Source organism: Marmota monax, unplaced genomic scaffold, assembly GCF_021218885.2.
Source record: "Marmota monax isolate L192 unplaced genomic scaffold, Marmota_monax_Labrador192_F-V1.1 WCK01_AAM20220418_F8-fsc00356, whole genome shotgun sequence".
NCBI classification, from domain to species: domain Eukaryota; kingdom Metazoa; phylum Chordata; class Mammalia; order Rodentia; family Sciuridae; genus Marmota; species Marmota monax.
The window spans coordinates 458956-476219 of record NW_026694682.1 but is presented as its reverse complement, the minus strand read 5'-3'; the positions used below and the strand labels follow the sequence as shown (position 1 = coordinate 476219).

The 17264-nt window shown below is 50.1% G+C and overlaps 1 protein-coding gene across 5 annotated transcripts in view; it reads left to right on the top strand.

The window, feature by feature from the left end:
* Positions 1–17264, top strand: part of Tspan9 (tetraspanin 9) — a 198254-nt gene that overhangs the window by 113156 nt on the left and 67834 nt on the right. For 4 of the 5 annotated variants that reach the window (XM_046423358.2, XM_046423360.2, XM_046423363.2 and 1 more), the window contains one exon: positions 1610–1689. In XM_046423358.2, coding sequence (XP_046279314.1) covers positions 1627–1689 — 63 coding nt within the window. In that variant the 5' untranslated portion in view covers positions 1610–1626. Of the gene's footprint in view, positions 1–785; positions 1690–17264 lie in introns of those variants that run through there. The other variant, XM_046423362.2, reaches the window with a different exon arrangement.

The window sequence follows — 17264 nt, the reverse complement described above, 5'->3', positions numbered from 1 at the left end:
AGGACCCCACTTCGGCCACCTGCCCCTTAGAACCCAGCCAGAGCCCCAGTGGCGCGGCGTCCCACCCGGGAATGCGGGAGCGGGGGTTCGCGCAGCTGCAGGAGCCTCGCGGAGCCGCGCGTGCGTGTGCGCGCAGAGGGGGCGGGGAGGGCGGCGCACCCGCGGAGGCCCCCAAACGCTTTCCCACACCTCTTGCCTACCCTGCGATCTCTTCTCCCTGTCCGCTCTAGCCAGCCCCACGTGTGCAAAAGCGTGGTTTGTGTGTGTGTGTGTGTGTGTGTGTGTGTGTGTGTGTGTGTGTAGGCGTATGAGTAGATACAGCCAGGAGACCATGTGCCCCAGGCTGGACCGGCTCTGGTGTTTGCAGGAGGCGGCGGCCAGCTTGACAGTGACCACGTTTCGTGCCCTCTCCAGTGCTTCTCCCCAGACCTTTCCTCCGGCTTCTTTGGGTCATTGGTACCTCCAGCCATCCCCCTTCTCTCGCCGCCCTCTTTCTTGAGTTAAAGATACCAGCGCTTTCCGATGAAGGTTCTGGTTCACCCCCAGCCGCAGAGCCCTTGACATTTAGCGAGGGTTCGCGGCGCACTTGTATAGGCACACAGCAGAACGCTAATCCTATTAAAGATATTGTGTCATTGGGGAGGGGGGGTGGCTCTCCAAACGGAGCCAGGCAGGCCTCATGCCCATTGGTCAAATGCAAAACAGGGGGTGGGGCTGAGGACCCGGGGAGGGGGCTCCAGGCGATTTCGGAGTCTGGAGTCGGGGTTGGGATTTCGCAGGGAAAGCCCAGCGGTTGCAGCTGCGGCGGATCCCTAGGCACTGCCTGCCGTTGTGCCCGGAAAGCCCAGGGCCGGCAGCAGCTCCGCAAAGTCGTGGAGCTAGAGGAGGCCGAGCGCCTGCAAAGTGCTCGGGCTCAGGGCTGGGACTGGACTGGGAGAGGGGTGCCCAGGGAGCCTGGATCTCGGCGCCCTTCGGCCTCGCGTGGAGCGGTGGGTGCAGCTGGGAGGCGTGCTGCCGCTCTGGAAAGAGAAATCAAATTACAGCCTCCCCTAAGACGCCAAGTTACGCAGGCGAACCGGTTCCCGGAGAGCGTTCGAGAGCGCGCATAGATAGAACCGCGCAGTGCCGCAGAGCCCTCCCGGGCCAGCCGGCCGGGAGCGGGGTGCCGTCCCATAAGCAGCGGCCCCCGGGAGCGGGTTTCGTCCGGGAGTGCGCCGGGTGCAGAGAGGGGGCGTGCAAGGCTCCGCCGGCCCGCCAGCCTGCCTGCAGCCCGCGCCCGACTTGGGCGCCCCCTCCGTCCCACTCTGGGAGCGATGCCCCCCGCTCCTCGCGCCCCCTGGGAACGACGCGAGCATGGAGAAGTCGAGTAGCGAGGATTCTTCGATTCACCGGAGTCCATCTTTGGACAGCAAGGACTCGGACTTTGGCAAGCCGTCCACCTCCGGTCGTCCGTTTGGCCGCGGCTTCACGGCCGGCGCCTTCTACGGCACCGCGGGCTCCCGGGGCCAGAGCCGCGCGGAGGCCGGCGTTAAGACCGACAAGTACAATGCACCCAAAGGCAGCAAGTACGTGGTGTTTTACCTGGACCTGTCCTTTGTGTTCCTCCTAGAATTTAAGAAGTGCAACATGGCCAGGGGCTGCCTCTGCTGCTTGAAGTACATGATGTTCCTCTTCAATTTGATATTCTGGGTAAGTCCTTGCGTTGATTCCTCCCTTTGCCCTCCTCTCCTCCTCTTATCATAGCGTGAATACCCGCTTTCTCCTCCGTGCTGCATTGCTCCCCTCTCTGCACAACGGTAAGTGCTTTAAAAAAAAAATCGTCCCCTACCCCCTTTCATGCATCTTTTTCTTCCTTTCTCCCTTTCGTTGGTGGCTGATGAGGGCTCCAACTTGCCTGTGTTCTAGGAGAGACTTGCTGTACTCCTAGGAGGCTGGCAAAGTTTGCCACTACTTAATTCCCCAATAAGAAAATCCATGCTGGAAGTGCTTGAGCCCAGGGAACCTGCAGCAGTGGGTGTGGGGTCAGAAATTTTAACAGCTGTGACCCTGCATTGGAGATAGCACAGGTGAGAGTAGTTTTCAGAGTTTCTTGTATCGCTCCAGAATGCACAAGAATTCAATCTGCAGCATTTTTTTTTGGGAGCAGGAAAGATGGGAGTGTAGAGGTCCCATTCTTTTCAGTGAATCCTAGGAAGAGGAGGAGGAGCCCCTATCCCTGGTTGAGTTGGGGCTGGTGTGGGGAGGGAGGGCTGGGGGCATGCTGCCATGGGTGACTCGCTGCTGCTTTTGAGGGATTGCAGTGGACTGGGCAGAGGGCAGACTGGTAAAGCATTCCCAGGCTCTGAGCGCCCCCGGGGACTGGAAGGGACAAAGGGAGAAAGTGGTGCTCCTGTCCTTGGTGAGACTATTTTCTAGAGAAACTGTTAGTAGATGGGGTGTCTCGAAATTGTTCTCTGTCCTCTGTGGGATACTAAAGTACGTGTGTGCACAAGAAGTACTAGTTAGGCAAATTAGACGAAAACTTAAATTCATCTCTAACTGTTCCTATCATCCTAACTGCTGCCTCTGCCTTTCTTCACCAGAGGCCAGACTATAGTCAGCACAGATGTTTGGCTCATCCCCAGGCTGTGTCCTGCCTGCTGGAGGCTGTCAGCTGCTTGCCTGTGCATGGTCCAGGAGTAGAGCTGGGGACAGGAGAAAGTCATTCTGAGTGAGGTTGAGTAGAAGTAGTTGTTCACTGGGGCTCAGCTTTTGTATAGACTGACCCACTTTAGCTGGAAAACTTTTTGAGAAGTGTGTGTAGGGTGGGTGACTTTTCCCACAGAAGGGAACACTCTGGGTTTTGAAGGAAGAAGACAAGATTTTGATATTGGTTCTTTGTTAGCTTCTTGTGTGACCTTGGGCAACTCACTCTCTTCTTTAAAATCTGGGCTTCCTTTCCAGTCCAGAGAGGGGCTGTTACAATGGTCTTCCTCACTGCCCTCATCTCATCTCATTAACTATGTGATATCCTGGGGCAGAGGAGGCACCTGTTTCTTTTCTAGAGAGAATTGTCTAATATTACTTAAATTGGGTTTCCTCAGATGTGTCTATGGGCTAGGACCTCCGGCCACCCCGACTGTTATTAGGAAGGATGCTACCTGTCCTGTGGTTAGGATTTTATGGAAGCTAGGGCAGCTATTCTAATTATTTTTCTGGTGGTGAGAACCATTGGAATGTCAAGAATGACTTTGTAGCTGCCTTGTGGGCAAGTGTCCTTTGACTTGGTTGCCAGCATCTGTGCCAGCCAAGCACTGGTGTGTATTTCCGTGAATCCTGGGTCCATCAGAATGCTGTCCTTTGTTGTTCACTGCTTTCTTCTGTCCTTTTTTCATAGTTTAAACCCACTTTTCTGTTTTGTCTCACCTTACACATATTAACACTTAACCCTGTGGGGATGCTCCGCGCATTTGGCCAGTAACTCTCCACTCCGCGCTGTGCCTCCCCACCCCCACCCCGCCACCTGCTGGCCGCAGATGGTATATCCGCTTATGGTTCCTTTAGCATGATTCCAACTTGACTTGGGGACCTCCTAGCAAACTAGTACCCTGGCCTGTGACCTGCACATAGTAGGTACTCGTGATATATTTGGATGTGAATAAATGGGAAGATGTAGCTGTGAATCTCCAACATGTTTTTATGAGGTAGGAATTCCAAGTCTCACTTAATAGGGATGAGAAGTTAGGTATCAAACTTGCCTGTAATAAAGTCTCTCCTAGCTTAGCTGTGGGGTGACAAGTGATTCTTTCCATCTTCCCTTAAAAGCTTGGCAGCAGTTAATGAGCTAGTTGATGAAACATCCTTCCTTTATGATCTATAGTGAGAGAACTTGCTGTCTCGTCCTAATTAGAAGATGCCGACTATGCTCTCTTACCAGGCAAGGAGTTGCTCCCCCCTGGTCCCTGACTTTTTTGATTACTTGATATATTCAGAATTCCCATGACTCAAGCTGGGAAAATTGAGTCTCAAAGACCCAGTTCTTTTATGCTAGGAGCATGTGAGACGATAAATAAGGCTTAGATCTCAGGAAAGATGGGAAATTTAGCAGAGAAGAAATGAATGCTTGTATATCTAAGTGTTTGTTGGGGGATGGAGGGGCAGGTGGAGCAGGACATTGGCCAGGATTTGGGGAAGGTGGGTCACTTGCTTCCCTCAAGTGAAGATTTCTTGTAGTTAGGTAGGGGAAAGATCAGAGGAAAGAACTGAATGAAAGCAGAAAGCATCAAAGGCTGGCAATGTGTGGATGTATCAGGGTCCCTGGGAGTTCTCTTCTGCTGCCCCAGAGCACACATACTTGGGGGCCAGAAAACAGGACCTGATGAAGGAGAGGGATGGTTAAGCCCAGCCCACTGGGACCAGGAGCAGTTGGTAGGAATTCTGTAGCATCACTGGTTTTAGTCTCATGGCTCAGATCCCAAAAGGAGGCATTTCTGAGACATTAGGGTTGAACTTGAGACCTGAGATCAATAGACAAGAGTTCTTCCCATAGATCCCGGAGCCATCTGGTAGTTCTCCAGACCCCCGCTGGGCCACGCCCCTGCCTCCTCCCAGCACTGGGAAGGTTCCTGGGCGGAGGAGAGGTGAAGCATATAAGGCAGCCTCCTCACAGCCTGTGAGTGCTTGCTTCCTCACCACTGGGTGGAGCTTCCAAGGTGTTGGCATTGGTGAGGGCCTGGGTGACATCACTGGGGGCAGGTTGAGGAGGGTGGAGCTGTACAGCTGTGCTCCTCCTCCTCCTTACTAAGAAAAGGGCAGGTGCCTCCCAGGCTGCTGGGCGCCTGCCTGCTGGTGGGGGTCCAGGCACTGCTGACTTCAGCCAGACAGTGCTGGCCACCTTGGCAGCCCAGTGCACTGTGGGAGTTTGGGGCACCCAGGAGGGCAGCATTTCTGAGGGCCTGATACAGATGGTGAGAGTGGAGGAGGGGGTCTGAGTCCCCTTTCCTCTTTATCCCTTTTGTCCCCCATCTTTCTTGGGTCCTTGCATGGCTGTCTGATAGAATATTCCAGCTAGAGATTAAGTGAAATTAAGCTTCTCCAGGAGAGCAAAGGAGACTTTTGATTGTGAGTAGAGGAGAGAGTGAGTATAGGGATAAGCTGCAAAAGGCACCTCTGTGTGCTGGGGCCTGTGTCCTTTTCTTGGGACAGCAAATCATGATCCCGGCCAGGCTTCTCACAACCCAAATCGAGTTGCTGTCTGCTATGGAGGGGTGAAGGTAGGTGGCTGCCATAATTGTCACTCAGTATAATGGTCACTTTTCATGCTTGCCAGCAGAGCTGTCCCATCGCTTTAAATCATGGCTGGCAGACAGTGACATTCTGGCCCCACTGGAAAGCTATTCCTTGTGGATTGCTCCCTTAATAAAGGCCAATTAGTGGAGGAGACAGCGGTCAGTGTGCCTGCTGGGGCAGGGGCAAGGCTGGCACGGGCTGCCACGGGCAGGGTGCCGGGACAGGCCCTGATTAGCCTCCCTTAAGTGGGGTCAGGCTTCTCCCAGACTGTTCACTGGCGTTGGGAGCAGGCATTGTCAGGGCTCTCCAGCAGCTTTGGTGGCGTGTTTTCCGCACTGAGGTGGCTGGCTTATCAGGGCTTCTGTGGGCTCCACACTGGGTGGTCTGGAGTGTCACAGGGAGTGTGTGGGGTATCTTCTGGTAATGAGTGGGCTTGAGAGGTCCCAGCAGAGAGTACAAGTTCAGACCTGGCCCCTGCCGGCCCCACCTGGCCTTTCTCAGCAGAGATGAGCCTGGACCTGGGAGCAGGAGGCATTTAGAGGCTCAGATGGAGAGATGGAGGTTGGCCTCTTAGAGGGCTGCTGCAAGACAGTCTTCAGGGTGGGTCAGGCCTGGCTGTGCTTGGGAGCAAGGGAACAAGATGAAGGGCCTGGCACATACCCTGAGAGACCCCTGGATTGGGGCCATGAGAGAATGCCAGCTCTGTGTTCACTTCCTTTCCAAAGCATTAAAAATTAAACTTCCTTGTCTTAATGTCTATTTTTAAATCATGTCAGAGCCAGCATTGGTGTCAATCAAGAGGGGGTGGGGAGGAAGAGAAGAGAGAAGAGAGAAAGCCCCAGCTGAAATGGGGTGAGCAACTCCTTCCACCTTGAGAGAAGGGCCACTGGCTCTGCCGCCTGGCCTGGCAGTGAGAGCGCAGAAAACACCACTGACCTCCACTCTGAGCAGGGTGGCCTCGCCCTTCGCTACTTCTACCCCGTGTGCCTGGCTGCCCTTGGCTGAACTTGGCCGCGGGCTCTGTGGCCCTAGCCTTCTGTGGCTTACAAGGGTGTTGGGGTCCCAATTGAGTCCATTCACTCACGCTGCAACTATTTGCTGAATGCCCGCTGCGTGCGCAGGAGCCTCCAGTTGGTGAGGACAGGGGCCGACTGGGCTCACTTAGGGCAGATCAGTTTTCTCGTGCCAGGAAGTTGTGGAATTGAGAGGTCATCTGGCCTGTCCTGCACTCAGCATTTGAACACAGGGCTGCCAGGGAGAAGCCAGTGTGCAAGGGGGCACCTCCTGCTTCCCTAGCGTTCCAGGGTGAGCAGCAGCAGACCTGGGTGCAGCTTCCTGATTGCCTGACTCGACTCAACCTTTCCCCTCTCCAGTGCTACCTGGTAACTCTCTGAAGCTTCCTCTCTGAAGTGTTTACTCCCACCAGAAAGAAAGGGAAGGAAAAAAAGAGCATCAGTTTCTTTTCCCCTTGGTTTGGAAAAAAAAGAGTGAACTGTGGCTTTTCTGTTTTTCTTCTGTCGAAAGGACTAATGGATTCTCTGTGGCCAGTGTGTGCTGTGTGCATTTATTGAGTGCCTGCTGTAAGTCAGGCCACTGAGCTATTCAGAGTTCCATGGAGGAGTTAGCCACATAAAGAAATAATTATAGTTCTGAGTGATAGATGCTTAGTAGGGCTACTTAATAGATTAATACTGCCCAATAGATGTGGGACACAGAGATATCAAAGTAGAGCAAGTGACACTTGGAGTTGAAGGATGAATAAAAGTTTGCTGATTCAATGAGACTAAGGGTCCAGGAAACTGAGAAGGGTGAAGAGAGATGGAGAGCAAGTCAACCTAGAGTCTCTGTCAAGAGGGAGCCAGCAGCCTGATGGGAGGGGCAGGACCCCCCCCCCACCCCCGCACACTGGAAGTGGACTGAATACAGAGAAGCAAAGGGGCCCATCAGATGGGATTGAGAGGTTGGGATGGGCTCTGAGGTTGGCAGGGCTCTAGCTTGCAGGAGAGTGTGTGCCAGGGCCTGGGGAGGCTCTCTGGTGGGTCTCCGGGCTCCTAGGAAATGACTAGCTTGTTTTTCTGGCGTTGACCACCATGACAGGTCTTGCTGTGTCACTCAGGCTGCAAGCTGTTGCTATAGGTAATCCAGCTTTAGAGAGATGCCCTGTTTTCTCCCCCTTTCCGGCCTCTCCCTTCCAGCTGCGATATGCCCGCTTATTTGGTTCCAGTTAGGAAGCTTTGAAGCCAGGCTAAACCCATCGGGCAGAGTTAAGTCTTCTGAGCCAGCTTTGTCCCTGCTCACATTTGAAAGCTAATCTGCCAGCAGACATGGTGGGGGGTTGGGGGCTGATCCTGGCAGGGATGTTAAAAATGGCACGCAGTCAGGCGGGTGAGCAGATCTGCAGCTGGGGGAACAGCACAAGGTCGAGATCTCGCTTCCAGGTCCTGCTCTTTGTCTCACTAGCCATGGACTTCTGGGGGGATCTGAAATCTCTACTAACTTAGTGAGTCCCTGGTTCACTCCCAATAGGGTCTGCCTTATCTTCCCATGGGTCCCAGCAAGCTTCAGATGCTCTCAGGGGACTTGGAGAAGTGTGGGAAGGGGGGACTCTGGGATTTTAGATCTTCTGCCTGGCCTCGGGCAGCTCCTTGCATCGTTGCCATGTAGGAGACACTGTTTTAGTGATGATGGCGGGTGGGTGACTGTCCTAGGAGAAGGGAGACAAGTCTTCTGCCTTTGAGAGCTTTCTGTCTGCTCCAGGGGTTCCTCACTAGGGTGCACATTCCTATTGACCAAGCAGCTTCTTATGAGAACAGATTCCACAACCTCCTGCCCCTTGACTCACTGGGGGGGGGGGGTGTCCCAGGAATGAAGCCCCTGTGCAGAAGTTGTTGCCTAACTGTGGGCACCTGGGTTTCCTTATCTGTGCCTGTACCAACTTTTCCGCAGGGCTCTGATGAGGCCCGCATGAGGTAATGTGCACATTCTGAACATGTGCTGCTCCATGCTTTAGCTTCCACGTGCAGTAGCTGCACTTAGCTTTCCTGCAGTTCTCATAGTGAGCCCATGTGAACAGGCAGTTGGGTGCCCAGGGGCTGGAGCATGGACCTTGGAATAGCAATTCTGGACAGGGTTTTGGAACCTTAGAAGAGGCCTAAGTAATTCTGGGACCAGGGGTTGTTCTGAACATCTGGTCTTAGGGAGAATGGAAAAGCAGAGACAGGTGCAGTGGTGCACACCTCTATTCCCAGTAACTTGCGAGGCTGAGGCAGGAGGATAACAAATTCAAGGCCAGCCTCAGCATAGCAAGACCTTGCCTCAAAAATAAAAAGAACTGAGGATGTAGCTCAGTGGTAAAGTGCCTCTGGGTTCAATCTCCAGTTCTATCTATCCCCCCACCCCCCCAAAAAAAGAAATAAATAAAAGAAAGAAAAGAAAAGAACTGGGGAAGCAGGGAAGTCCAGGGAGGGAGGAGATAGGAAGCAAGGGGGAGAGTGGTCTTTGATCCTAGGACTGGCAGCTGCATCTGCCATGTTCTGCACTTCTCTGTAGCGCTCTGTAGCTGACCTACTTGGTATAATGAGAGAGGCCAGGATTGGACTAGCTGGACTGTGGTGGTCACATTGTCGGGTCCCCAGGGACCTCCTGGCATACTGTGTCCCTGAAGATGCTGGGCTCTGTTGAGCCTCTTGGTCTGTGATTGGGGCTGAGCAAGAGACAGGACATACAGAACAGGACATACAGAACGCAGGTGCAGGCTACTTCACCAGCCAGAATACAGTTATGTCAAGGGTTTCCAGATTGTGAAACATATATACACTCATGTGATTTAAATAATAGTTAAATGGACATATACCCATTACCCTGCTTATGAAATAGAACATTACATGTACTCATAAGCCTCCATGTGTCTTTCCTTGAGCACATCCCCAGTGTGAGCCCCCAGAGAGAATCATTACCCTTGAATTCTGTGTGAAGTATATTTCACATAGGTAGGCATCCTTAAGTGCCACATTATTTGGTTTGGCCTGTTTTTAAACTTGAAATAGACAGAATTATTCTAAATATATTTTAAAAAATTCAACTTTGTATTTCTTGCTCCGTTCACTTTGGTAGATGTGACCATAGCACATTCATTTTTCCTGCTCTGTAGTATTCCATGATGTGAACAGGCTGCAGTGTGTTCTGGTTATGAGCATTTGGGCTGTTTCCTCTTTTCGAACAATGCTCTGGTGAACATTCTTTTATAGGTCTTTTGCTGGACCTATCCCAGAATTTCTCTAGGCCAGTGACTCAGGAAGTACCTTTGGTGAGGGACCAACTTTTGAAATTTCCAATTCTCAGGGGTGGTTAGTTCACAGCTCAGATCACATGTGACTCTCCTGATGAACTCACTGAGCTCAGTGACACCTGAATGAATCAGCTGGTCAACATCCTGGGATATTCTAACCATAGCAAATTGCTAAAAATGTTTGTAAGCATTTCCATGGACCATATTTTGAGAAGCACTGCTCTAGGCATATAGTAAGGAATGGCATTGCTGGTCTTTAGGATGTGTGCTTCTCAGCTTTGCTAGATAAGGTCAAGTTGTTTTCCAGTGTGGATGTATCAACAAACATTTTACCAGTGGAGTGTCAATTGAAATGAAAAATTTGGGGCATTATCCAATATAGTGGGTGTGAAATGATCTATTATAATGACTTTAATTGGGGCTTCTCTGTTTACTAGTGAACCTCTTTCCAAATATTTATTAACCATTCTTTTCTCTTTTGTGAATGCCTGATTATATCTTTTGTCAATTTTCCTGTTGTTTGTTAGGGTTTTATTTATGTTTTGGATACTAACCTCTTGTCAATTAAACATATTTATTTATTTTGGTGTTTGGGGATTGAATGCAGGGCTTTGTACCTATTAGATAACTGCTCTACCACTGAGGTACCCCACAGCCTTCAAATACAGTTTGTAGCTTCCAGTTCGTTTTGTCTGTTCACTTTCTTCAGAGAGTCTTTTGATAACAGAAATTGATTGTTGTAATATAGTCAATTTTATCAGTTTCTTCTCTTTGTTATATTATACTTTCATGTATTATTTAAGAAATACATATTTCACGGATGTCTTTATATACTGGTAATAGGATAATGCTTGCTACAACATAATAAGCATTTGTAAACTATTTAATGAATAAATAAATAAGGATAAGTTTTTATATTTATTTCTGAAAGTTTTTCTCTTAAGACTAAAGTCCTTAATATCTGAAATTGTTATTTGTGTATGAAATGGGATAGGGCCTTGGTTTCCTTTTCCCGTATAAGTATCAGTTGTCCTGACTTCATCAGTCACCTGTACAGCCTTTTCCCCATAGGCCTGTGATGCTGCCTGTGTTTCCATGTGTGCCTGAGTCTTTTCATTGGGATAGCTGTCTGTTTGGGTGCTAGGCAATAATAATTGCTGTCTTAGTTACTACACTTTCAAAGTATTAAGTCTCAATATCTGGTAGGGCAGAAACTCTCATGGTGTTTTTCAAGAGTATTTGACTGTTCTTAGCCTTTTATTCTATAGCATAAATTCTGGAATCAGTTGGAATATTCACCAAAAATCAATCAGTCCCCTCCCCTCTAACACTGTTGGTATTTTAATTAATTGGCCTTTCACTGAATCTATTGATCAACTCTGGGAAAATTGCCATCTTTGTGTTTATTCATGAATACAAATTGTATTCCACTCATGTATTTCTGTCCATGAACATTGTATACTTCTATATGTATTAGACCTTCTTTAATGTCTTTCTCTATAGTTTTATCATGTTCTCTATGAAGGTCTGACATATTTTTGCTATGTAGAGAATCCTGATCTTCTGTCCTCGCCTACCTCACTGTCCTCCAGGATTCAGCTGTGCTCTGTACACAGAAGATGGACCTGCAGCCACTCCTTGTCACAGTGTGGTGATGGAGAATGACACCAGAAAATAGTTGGGCACTGTGTGGGGTGTTGTCCTAGATTACCTCATCTGGTCTCCCAGAGGAGGATAAGAGGGTTATTGCCACTTTGCCTCTGAGGAGAAGGAGCTTGGAAAAGTGAGGGATTTTGCTCCAAGTCACTGAGCTAGAAAGTGGCAGAACTGAGATTTGAACCCAGGTCAGCTGAGCCCCAAAGCCAGTATTCTTTCTGTGATCTTCTCTGGGAAGTCACCCTGACCAGCGCTCCTCCTCTGTTAACTTTTTATTATGCTGCTTTGGGATCTGTGTTTCTAGTATAGCATAACATGGATGTGTGGCCATAGGACCGTGGTTATGTGTTTGTGGATACGACTCAGTTGACAATTTGGGCCTTCTTTCTCCCAGCCTCAAACAGAAGTTAGTTAAAAAGTATCCATCTGTGGTCTTCAGGGATGTTTTCAGTTCAGTGGGTGATCAGTTGCGTTCATGAAGGCCCATGAGCTACTTTGGTGTTTTTATGTGTATACCCCAAATGAAAAAATACTGTTTTTTCAGCCTTTCAACAACATGGCCCTGCATATCGCTCTGTTGATGATTTTAGCTCTACTTAGTTCATATGGCAGGGTTTACTTTTATAACCATGGGGTCTTTTATATATTTTTTATATTTTTGTTTCTTGGTTGCCCCTCTGCTAGCATCTTCTAAGCTTTAAATCTTCATGGCCCCCTTAGGCAGTCAGTGGTATCTGCTGTGTAGATGAAGATAGCGGCTCTCAAAGTCATCACCACCCAAGGCTGTGAGCAGAGGAGGGAGTGGAGTGCCTTATCATCTCTGCCTGGCTTGCTCATAGTACGTGCTCAGTAAATGTGCATGGATTTACAGGTGGACTGTGAACTGAACAGAATGTGGGGTAAGCTCAGGGTCTTGGGCAGGCACCCTTCCAGGTGATATTCTTTAACGATTGCAGGTCTAGGTGAAGGAGAGAGGATTCATGCTGTGGGGAAGGAGCGCATATTCTCCTTGGCCTAACAGGATGCTGCAGCTACCCATACTCACTGCCCTGGAAAGCAGCTTTATGACATCTATCTTTGTTCTGGAAAGACCCTCCTGGACCTGTCCCCTAGGGATTCATCAGTGAATTCTATCTACCCATGAACAGCACTCTTCCTGGGGGTTCTGGGAAGTACTACTGTCTCCATCCACTGCATTTTTAGAGGTGCTGAGGACCCATGGAGTTTGGCCATCTGGCCATTGGGCTGACCTCCTATCCTGGAATCTGGCTCCAGGTAGGCCTCTGGTACTGGTCCTGATTACTTTGTCACACCATGATTATTAATGATGTGGAGAAGTCTGTTTGTCAGGCTGTGCCTCAGTTTCCCTTTCTGTGGGGAGTTAAAATTAAGTAGACTGTTCAGAAAAATGATTCTGTTCTCAGAAAGGTGTGGGAAGACTCCATGAAAGGAAAGACAAAAGAGGAAAGTAAGATTAGATTCATCCTTAGGCAGAAAAGGAAATGAGAGGCAGGACTGAAGTTCGTTTCTCTCTGTGTCAGAGAATGAGGCCATGTGTGGAGGGACTGCCAGCCGGACCAGCACAGAGCCCCCAAATAAAATCCTGTTCAGTCACATGCTACAGGCTCCTGGTGACCTGTGTTTATGTGGAAGGGTAGTGGGTGGTATGTTCTTTGGTCTACCGCTCATCCTTCTGGGGGTAGGGGTCCTGTGGTCACAGTGTAGACATATTTGCAGACAAAACCAAAAGGAAGGGCTCAGGGCCAGGTGGTCTGTGTGTGGAGGTTCTTTGGGTGATATGGAAGGAAGAAGAAGTGCTTGAGGTGGGTCTCTTTTCCTCCCCCTGGTCTGGTTCCACTCTTGTAGTTTCCCCTTAGGCACCCCAGGTTGTGAGGTCTCAGAGCTCCACCCATGCGTGTACCCAGAGACACACCCGTACACAGACACAGATGTGTGTGCATGTAGGTGTATCTGTGTGTGTACACATGTGTATATAGACACAGTATTTGCTTCCATTCATGCTGCTGCAACACAGCTGAACCATAGACCAGGAGGCTTATAAACAACAGAAACTTTTTTCTCACAGTTCTGGAGGCCGGAAGTCTGAGATCAAGGGGCCAGCATGGTTGGGTTTTGGTGAGGGCATTCACCCAGTTGCAGACTGCCCTCTTCTTTCTTGTATTCCCATGTAATGGAAAAATGCAAGAGAGTTCTCCAGAGTCCTTTTTATAAGGACACTAATTCCATTCATGAGGGTTCTCCCCTCATGTCCCAATCACCTTTCTTTCTTTTCTTTTTTTTTTTAAGCTGCAAAGAGGTGTTTATTGCGAGCTAGCTCGGTTCTCTGCGCACACACAGCAACTGGTGACACTGAGAGGCCTCCTAATCACCTTTCAAAGGCCTTTCCCTCTAATACTATCTTATTGGGGGTTAGGAATTCAGTGGTTGAATTTTTTTTTTTTTTGGTGGGAGGGACACTGACATTTAGTCCAAAATAGAACTTACATGTAAATGTGTATATGCATATAAACATCATATATGTTATCTATATGTAGGTATATAAAGTATTGAAAACGTATTCACAGTATAAATATGTATGTGTGTATATTTAGGTATTTTCCCTCCATGTGCGTGTGGCTCTCGGGCATAGCTGTCATCCTCTTTTTAAGCAGCCTGTTTCCTTGGATCGATTCTGGCTCTTAGATTGCAGGCACCACACACCAACCTTGGTTGAATTAGAAAAACAGGTTTACATCTACTGATTTATCTATGAACAAATTTCAGCAGGATTGTTTGGCATTTCATGGGGTGTAACACATTTCAGATCTCTTGTTTTTCTGATCCAGCCTTCTTTCCCCTTCTTTTGGTACTGACACCCCTGTTTTTGTAACTGTGTGTTTCCTATCTGTGAAGGACACACAGACAAGAAAGGAAACTTGAGCAACATGCCACAGGGGGGCAGGAGCCAGGGCTGCCTTGGGGGGGATCCAGGAATGGGGTGTGAAGACTTCTACCACTTCGACTCTGTTGGGATGCTTCGGCTCCTGCTGCTTTTGGCCCCTGAAGCTCACTGCTCAAGAGTTGGCTTCCCAGGAGAGAAGGTCTGTCTGGGTCACTTGCCTGCCCTTGGCCAGGGGTGAGCAGAGCAGCTCGATTGGCAGGACTAGCCCTTCTGCGTTGGGGAAAGATTGGCAGTGCTGATACCCAGGGAAGGGGGCGGGCAGCTAGGCCAGAAAGAACAACTGATGTCTGCTGAAGTGATTTGCCCACAGATGCCAGGTGACATCGGGCTGCCGATGTCTGTTTCTCCTCATAGATGTATCTTCCCCACCTCCTCTTGAGCATCCCTGAGGCCCAGGAGTTAGAGCAGTGGCTTCCTGGCCATGCTACAGCTCTGTTGTCTTGAACCGCCATCCCTGACTGTTCCTGTGAGACACACAGTGTCTGTGCTCCCTCTCATCTGTACTCCGCATCTGGCTGGGTTATTATGTTTGAGTCACTTGGGAGAGGGTTTCCAGGGTCCCCCAAACCAGGACATCTTTCGGGGTGGCTCCTGGCAAACCATGATAATGGATCCTAGGGTATCAGCACCTACTCCACACCCTTCCCTAGTGTCAGCCTGGGGACTGCTTCCTGGCTGGACTAACCATTGCCCCCTGGTGGTGGGTGCTAGGCAGTACATTGCCTCATTTCAGTCCTACCCTGTAGTTTTTCAGTGTTCCTTACTCCAGAGACTGAATTCCAAGAAAAGTGTCCTCAGTGATCAACCAATGAGTCCTGATGTGTGCCTGGGGTGCACTAACAGAGGATGAGAACTCATTGTCTCTGCATTCCAGTTAAGATTGGAAGTATCCAATCTTTTCCATCTAAGTATTGGGGAAAGCAGTGTAGCCTACCAGAAAGTGCCCCGGTTTGCAGTTGGTCAGACCAGGGTTAGTGCTTCTTCCTGAGGTTCTCACAGTCTGATCCTTGGATTCTTCACCCAGCATCATAAGGCAGCAGGGGGTAACTCAGGTGAGAGTTCCTAAGCACTACAGCTCACACTTAGGAGGCACTCACACCAGTGCCTGTTGCCATACAGCCCACCACGTTTCCCTGTTTGCCTTGGCTTCCAGGAGCTCATACTAAGTTTTCTCTCTACTAATAGTTCTAATCAGGAATGTCTGGCTCATTGTATCTTATCTTGATGATCCTGCTAATGGAAGTCTGTGTAAGTCCTTTTGGAAGTGAGGGCGAAGACAACAATGAAAGGCTGTGACTTGACACAGAGGAGTAGGATCAGCCTGGTGGAGAGGAGGAGAGGCAGCCCTCCAGGCACAGGGGGAAGGGGAGTCTGAAGTCAGCCAGGCCAGAACTTGGAACAGGACCAGCTGCCTGTCAGTGACTTCATGCTCATGTTCACTGTCGTCACCGTGCAGGCCTGATGAATGAGCGAGGTACCCTGAGGTGAGCGTGTGGACAGAGGAGAGCATGTGCAGGTGAGCACCAGGCACGGATCTGATTGCTCTTGCCTAACCTCGGAGGGAGGGCTGAGTGTCCCTGTCCAGCACCTACCCTCTGCCTTGTGTTGGGAACAGGCTGTGTAGAAGAAGCAGGTTCTGCTGGGCATCTGGAGGGCAGAGAGGAGAGGGCTACAGGGTCTGGAGGGTGGAAGACATACAGTTTGGGAGAAGGCAGGAGGCACATCAGGTGAGAGGGAATGGGAAGGATGGAAGAGGGGGAGGCATATTTCTCCCACAGAACAATGAGGAGAGGCCAGAAGTCAGAGAAAGGGGCCAGCACAAAGAACCAGATCTGTGGCGTGCAGGGAATTCTAGGGATGGAGCAACTGACTGGTTGGAGAAGACCCTTTTAGCAATGGCTCTTTGGATCCTCTTGGGAAGAGTCTTGCAGGTGCCAGGTGGGCAAGGTCTCGGGGAGCCTGGTGACTGGCCAGGGCTGGTAGTCTCGGGGGTCTATCCGCAGGAAGCCACAGTTGCTTTTGGGAAGGTCGTGAACCTTCAGAGCTCTATACATTGAGGTCAGGTGTGTCCTGCAGCCTGACGGCCCCCACTTTCAAGGAAGGCATCCCTGCTTGTTGGCAGGGGCCCTTTGGACCCAAATCAGAGTGGCAGCTTGTCAGACCCATGAGTCTGGGCTGTGGGCAGGAGCTCTGTGATGTCTGAGCCATTTAGGACACCTTATGTGACTGGTCCCTGGGGCTCGAGGCCAGGTTGTTGAGGAGGTTGGGGGAAGGAAGGTGGATGCTCTCAGAGGAGCTGTGTGTGCAAGGTGCTCCATTTGTTACCATTTATGGCAGCTACAGAGAGCTTCGGGGAGGCCCCAGCTCCCCTCCCTCCCCTCCCCTCCCCTCCCCTCCTCCCCTCCCAGCCCCCTTTGGGGGCCCCTTTCTCAGTCTGCCTGCTGGGAGGAGGGGAGTCTCTGTGAAAAGTGCATGTTTCACAAAAGCCACACGTAGAGGGCTGCCGGTCTGAATCAGGAACTGTGGGAGGAATATTGACAAGATTCTCAGCATTGCTGATTCTTTTTCTCTCTTCTTTCCTAAATGGAGACAGCTCCCACCTGTAGGGGATGGGTGGGGCAGGTCGGGTCTGGGCACCACTCCAACAGCATGTGAGGTCCTGGGTGCTTAGCCCCTTAACCAGCATTTCCTCCCTAGAAGGATTGGAGTCCTCTAGAAGGATTGGAGTCACCAGTTCACTCTCAGTTGTACTTGGGATCAAAGAAGCAGAATGGAGATGAGCCAGGGATTGGTCCAGAGACTTGGCTTCTTGTCTCTGGTGTGTGACTGGCTGTGTGACTCGGACTAGTCACTTCCTTCTGAATCTCTGTTTCCACATCTGGAAAAATGATAGACTTGTCCAGCTCCTGTCAGTTGGTTGAGTACTGACGTTCTGTGCCTTTCCTGTGTCATTGGCTTCCTTTGTGACTTTGAGGAGCTGATGTTTGAGATGCTTAGTCCTCTTCCTTTCATGGTAGCTTTGGTGGAAAGCTGATCTAGGGACGATTCCTTCACGTCTCATAGGTAGGGAGACTGAGGCCCTGGGTGAGA